A 6,812-nucleotide genomic window follows, 5' to 3' on the forward strand; every position below is an offset into this window, starting at 1 on the left:
CTCTCTCTCTCTCTCTCTCTCTCTCTCTCTCTCTCTCTCTCTCCCTTCCTCCCTCCTCTCTTCTCCTCCCCTCCTCTCTCTCTCTCTCTATAAATAAGCAACATCTACAGTACTGTTGTTGAGTGTAAAAATTCATTAAAATAAGTAATTACGTATTGTGGAAGTCGCGTGCACGAGCGCATTTATTTGTATGAAGTCGATGATATGTTTCATTTACTTCATATCATAGGAATTTATTTTTTCATATCGGTTGCGACAATCGCAATTAATTTTTAGCTACCGCATTAACAGTTCCCTTTTACATTCATAGCGATTGTAATAATAGTAGTAGATTGTAATAATAGTACTTTTCTATTTGCTTTAAAATATATCCTAATTTTGACAATAAATTTTATATTTCTTTTTTTGGAACTGCTTATGCATTACATTTATAGACATTACATTGTATGTTCAACACGCGGATATATATATGTCTCTTTGCATTTCATTTCAGGAAGTATTTCTCGGTTGAATCACTTAACGTAGTATCGATTTAATTCAGTACAGTATCAACATGAAAACTCAAACTTAGCGACATAACTTGACTTGCATGAAACCCAAACTTTTATTTGACTATCGACTCTTAAATAGAACTCCAACTCAGGCAGATATGATCTTCCGAGAGGAAGAAACTTTACAATCGCGAAGAGCTACGACCCAGAAGCATAAAGTTGAAATTTTATGCGAAGATTCTTCTTCGCGGTATTATATGCCGGCCAAATTTCATTTGAGTGTTTGCACAGAGTACAGAAACTGGTGTGGAGTTTTCGGCTTTGTGGCGCTAGTTCTAAAGCCACGGTAGTATATCACGTTCCAAGCTTTCTAAGCTTCCGTGAATGGCGCGGAATTGACCTACAGAAGCTGTCTTTCTATGAATTTTCCATCTCCATACATTGGACACATTCTGTAGGGTAATTCCGGTATATACCCTGCACCTCAAAAACTTAATTTATTAAGTATTATTTATTATGTTTAAAGTGAACGAACTATATCAGTAAAAACTTGGTACTGTCTATTATGAAAAAAATATTAGAAATCCGAAATATTTATTTTTCATATTAAAAAATAAACTTTTTGAAACCCTTACATTATTGCCATATATCCCATAAGGGTGGGATATATGGCTACTCATAGGGGGAGAGAGATGTATGTACGGCTCATAAAAAATTTACAAATAATGCATATAAATAAGACGTAAAATGACACAATAATTTATAAAATAAAGTTTATAAAATTTTATTAAAGAATAAGAAAATGGTAAATATGTATATGAAATAATTAAATAATTAATTATAATCTTCCTATATATATATATATATATATAATAAGTGTTATGACATGAGGTACATATTTCATGTAATGCATCATTAATTTCATTTATTGCATTTAATGTATTGAATTCAATCTGCGCACTTTGTATGCTTTGGACATAAATCCCGCTCGTTAAAAAGGTATATCCCAAACAGGTGGAATATACAAGATAACAAACTAAATAAAGAATACGAAAGCAAAGCACTTGTATTTTGCTTTACTATTTCACTATACGTATGTATCACGAATAACCACTAAGTTTTTTACACGCCCTATGATCATTTTATGTACATACATTATAATTTATGAAGACGTTACTTATTATAGTACTTATTATAACAATCGATTCAACTTACAATAATTTTCTTAATGTTAACAATAAGAAATTGAAATCATAACAATATTATAATATAACATAAGACATGTAAGAGAGTAGTTGCGGGAAAATTACACACACTCCTTTTATTTTTTCTGACTAAATCTCAGCGCGGCATATTTGTCGGAGTTATCCTATGCAGTTAAATAACTTAATAGTAATATTTTGCAATACATTTTACATGTAATTTAATTGGAAGACTTATTACGCTATTATTAATTATCTTAATTATAATAATGATTAACATATTTAAATCATTATATTATATAATAACATTATTATTTTTTTACATAATAACGTTGAACATCGAATTGCTTCTATTGACTGAGCAGAATTTTGAACCATTGATAAGATTAGTACGTGTAATTCGCAGGGAGGATATATTATTGCACATATGTGACTTAAGCTCCAGAATACATGGCCTTTAGTTTGAGACTCTACACCAGGCATGTGAAACTGGCGGACCGCTCGATGATTTGTAACCCTATGCTAGTAGTTAGTTGCATCCAGTTTGTGCGCGTTCCTATCTTATCCGTAAACTTACTGGCTGATATTAATTAGATGATTATATTAGAAATGCATCGACATCAAGATTATTACTTTAGTTTATTTTCACTTTCATAATCTCTTATTTTTACATATAATATATTTTTTTTAAATCTCTTGGATTTTAAAAATCATAATTAAAATTTCATTATAAGGCATAATTATAAACATTTTTATAATTTTTTATGACAATATTATAACGTCGATTTTTTTCTTTTCCATTTTCTTATAAATTTTCTTATAATCTTGTAAAAAATATTTCGGAGATTTCTTAATGAAAATCTGCTGTTGAAGATGTAACTGTTGAAGCATTGAAAATAGGTGTTAAAGGCCTTTTTATCAGCGCTGTATTTTTCACTCCTGAAAATTTCAAATTTTAATTGATACTTTTGTAAATTGTAATTCATTTGTTTCGCAGAACGGTGCTACTTGCATTGACGGCATAAACAATTATGAGTGCAAGTGCGCGGCGGAGTATACAGGGAGATACTGCGAGGCTGCACCCTCGACAGCCATGCTGTATCCACAGACAAGTCCGTGTGCCCACCACGACTGTCAGCACGGTGCCTGCTTCCAGCCTGCTCCTGCCTCCGCCGCGGACTATCTTTGCCAGTGCCATCCCGGCTATACCGGTAAGTAAAAAAAAAATCATTGTCTTCTGTTAAATATCTTTAGTAATTATTGAGAAATGTCTCCGTTCGAAGATGTCTCCCAATCAATTTTATTTCATAATCTGAGAATTTTTTATTACCTTTTATCATGTGATGTTCAAGAATTTGTTAATAATTTAACATGGTGCAACCACTTATCCATTATTTCAGGAAAACGATGCGAGTACCTGACGAGTCTGAGCTTCGTGGACAATAGCTCGCTGGTCGAGCTAGAACCGCTACGCACGAGGCCCGAGGCAAACGTGACCATCATATTCACGACCACGCAGGAAAACGGGGTTCTTCTCTATGATGGACAAAACGACGGACACATCGCTGTCGAGCTCTTTAATGGGCGAGTCAGAGTTTCGTACGACGTGGGTAATTATCCTACCTCAACGATGTACAGCTATGAGATGGTGGCCGATGGCAAGCCTCACATGGCGGAGCTTCTGGCGATCAAGAAAAATTTCACAATGAGGGTCGACCGGGGTTCCGCCAGGAGCATCATCAACGAGGGTCCGAAAGAGTATCTCAAGCTTGTCACGCCAATGTTCGTCGGTGGCGTAGCGCCAGAAGTTGCTAAAGTCGCATTTACCGACTTTCATCTTAGAAATATTACGAGCTTTCAAGGTAAATTTCTTTTACGACACTGAGAAATATCTCTAAGATTAATTAACATTCTTATATTATAACTTTAATAAGTGACACTGACAGAGAAGTGCCGCCGTTATGAAAAAATAGAATAGAATTTAATAAATTGCAAAGAAACGTGTTCTTATACCACGACTTAGAAATAAATCGAATATTCAAGTCTTTATTTTATTTAATTATCTTAAATAATAATTTTCATGAAAGTAATTATTGAACTTTAAATTACATTTATTTAGCAAATTATAAAAAAAGATTGTATAATAATGTTATAACAAAATCATTCGGTTAGGAATATTTCAAAGATTTCACGGATGATTTGTGCTCTACACCACTGCTAGTTTTAACACCGATACTCTGCGGTTCCTCTGGGAAACGATAGTTGTCGCAAACTCGGAATATCAGCCACAAATTTGCAACTTGCGGAGACCTCATTTAATATTCGGTTACATTTTTGATGTCCCCCGGCGCAATACTACGATTTACTACGTTTGCATATAGTGTACGAAATAATATGTAGCACGATATGTAACCGAGAGAAACTAGATTTGAAAAGTTTCGCGACAATGCGAAAATTCGTGATCGGACTGCATCATACAGTATAATTTTAGTTATATTTGGATTTCCTGTATTGTAAGATAGGGAAACTATTTCAACAATGAAAGTATACCGTTGACGTCAATCACTGAAGTTGAGCGTAACGTAGCTTCTTATGAGAATTTATGCAGGCGCGAATACGTGCTTGCGTCACTTATACTCTTACTCAATTGTAACGTTCGGTACACATTTCCATGCCATCACCCTTTATACAGAATAGAGCAAAAGTTTCTTCCTCGCCAGATCCATTAAAAGTTTCCTTGCTTTATCTCAGGCTGCATCTCCGAGATGTGGATCAATCATAAGTTGGTAGACTTCAGCAACGCCGCAAAGATGCATCGCGTTACTCCCGGATGTGCTGCTAGCGAGGAGGAAGCCGATGAAGCGAGAGATATTGTTGAAGCTGAGGGAATTAACAGTAGTGGTAGTAACGAGGAGATCATCCCACAAGAGCACATACCTCGCGAACATTCTGGTTAATATTTGTAATTGCTGTTTATACAATGTTAATTTGACTTATTAAGTTAAGAATCGTTCACATTTGAATTTTTTTAATTGAAAATATTTTAAACTATTTATGAATAACATTGGAACAAATTTTTAAGAAAATTTTATGTATTTAATTAAGAAAATTTTATATATTTAATTACAATTATAATTAACGTACATATATGTATATAAGTAATTGAACAACATAATGATTCAACATCTTACATTTGTGAAGTTTGTTAAATTATTGTATATATAATACAAGATTGCATATTAAATTCGATTAAAAAGTTAGAAGAAATTATTCTAAATTAATACGAAATCTTTATTATCTTATTCTTGATAAAAAATATATATTAATTATAGATGTCATCATGTCGGTAAGTGGATTGGTGCCTTCACATGCATGTATCGGACATGAATGCAAAAAAGGATCTCAATGCATACCGTCGCCATATGGTAACAGCTATTCTTGTCGATGTCAAACTGGCTGGCAAGGACGATACTGCGAGAAAGGTGATTCTTCCCTCAATATTATCGTATATTATAAATTACGAATACATATTTATTATAAAATAAGCTTATTATATTTTTTTTCAAGATATTCTTTTTATCATTGGAATGTGTATATATATATATATATATATATATATATGTATTTAATTGATAATGCTGCTTGACTGCTCATCCATTTTGATAATAAAATTAATATCAATATCGTAGCACCGACCTGTCGCAAGGAGCATACCAGGGAGTACTATAGTGAGAATGGATGTCGGAGTCGGCGACCCGTGAAGCTTGCTAAATGTTGGGGAAGTTGCGGCAATTCTTGCTGTTTACCGCGGAAGACTAAACGGCGCAAGGTATAAAAAACATTTGTATATCGATTAGAAAGATTTGTGAATTATTCGGTTTTTGACAGAACATTTGCGTTGATTCTATTATAATTTTCAATCGACTAAAAATATTCTCTCCACATAACGTCAAATTGGAGTAAACTAATATTGCATCAACGTTTATGTTATAAGAACCTCCTATTTCTATTTTCCTCATAGACAGCACAGCAGGATGAAATTAAAGCTCACTCTTGTTAATTGATATTAAATTCCATATTAGTCACGATCGGACAAAGCAAGTGAACTATTTCATCTTCTCAAGTGATCGATCGCGCACGAATCATTCGAAGCAGCCGCGTCAATTATTGCAATTATATTCATTAAGTTCCGGACCGGCGGCAGCGACTCCCCTGTCATTATGCCGATAACGATCGTATATGTAGTCATTATAAACAATTGTGTATTAATTTCAGGTTCGATTAATTTGCGCGGATGGCATGCGGTACACTAAGGACATTGACCTGGTGCGTAAGTGCACGTGTACCCGCAAATGTTACTAGCCAGTCGACGCATCGCGGCCCAAGTCTCATCGGCGCGCATCGAAACGTAAAACGAGACCGAGAAGAAACCCCCGGATCCGAAGCAGCATTCCCGAGCGTATTTTCACGTGTCCTCCAAGATGACGAAAGGAACGACAACGGGGGCGACGAGGGCAAGCGCTACGATGTGCCCTCGGCATCCTCATGCGAGAACGTACGTGAACGAGAAAGTGCGTGAGGAAATGCAGGCCAAAACTAGATGGACACACATATAGCTGGCTCAGTGTGATATGTATTATTAAAAAAAGAAGAAGAGAGAGAAAGAGAGAGCGAAAGAGAGAAAGAAAACGAGAGAAAGAAGAAGCAAGAGTATATTGTACGTAATATATAGCTACGGACTATCGATATCGAAGCAGTTAAACGTATACTAGGTATTATTCGTATATATAATGACCCGACATAGGTATATAACGATGAAAACGCGGGCGCGGAAGGAAGGGTGGGCGCGAGCGCGCGCGGACAATATGTCCGTATATTTGCGATCGCGGACTACGCACGCGGGCGCTTGCGTGTTCGTAATGTTACGCACGAGTGCGTACGATTACGCCGTTGATTTAGCGCGGAATGGACCTAACTGGTAATAGGGGATTCGCGGCTGCATACAAATAGGCTTCCGTAATCTTCTTATAGGATATATACGCGCCGCTTTTTGTTTAATACATTTCCGTTGTAATCTCTATTGAGACTTTGATGCAAGCCTCTCGATATAATCTGTTTT

At 35.4% G+C, this 6,812-nt stretch overlaps 1 protein-coding gene across 1 annotated transcript in view; it reads left to right on the top strand.

Moving 5' to 3' along the window:
* The window catches only part of LOC105618358 (protein slit), a 34,659-nt gene extending 28,327 nt beyond the window's left edge, over positions 1-6,332 (top strand). Inside the window, exons 25-30 of the mRNA XM_012199903.1 lie at positions 2,691-2,904; positions 3,094-3,555; positions 4,445-4,645; positions 5,026-5,175; positions 5,383-5,522; positions 5,969-6,332. Of these exons, the coding sequence (XP_012055293.1) occupies positions 2,691-2,904; positions 3,094-3,555; positions 4,445-4,645; positions 5,026-5,175; positions 5,383-5,522; positions 5,969-6,055 (1,254 nt within the window). The 3' untranslated portion in view covers positions 6,056-6,332. The remainder of the gene's footprint in view (positions 1-2,690; positions 2,905-3,093; positions 3,556-4,444; positions 4,646-5,025; positions 5,176-5,382; positions 5,523-5,968) is intronic.
* The last annotated feature ends 480 nt before the right edge of the window (positions 6,333-6,812 follow it).

This window comes from Atta cephalotes (genome assembly GCF_000143395.1).
Source record: "Atta cephalotes unplaced genomic scaffold scaffold00001, whole genome shotgun sequence".
Lineage (NCBI taxonomy): Eukaryota > Metazoa > Arthropoda > Insecta > Hymenoptera > Formicidae > Atta > Atta cephalotes.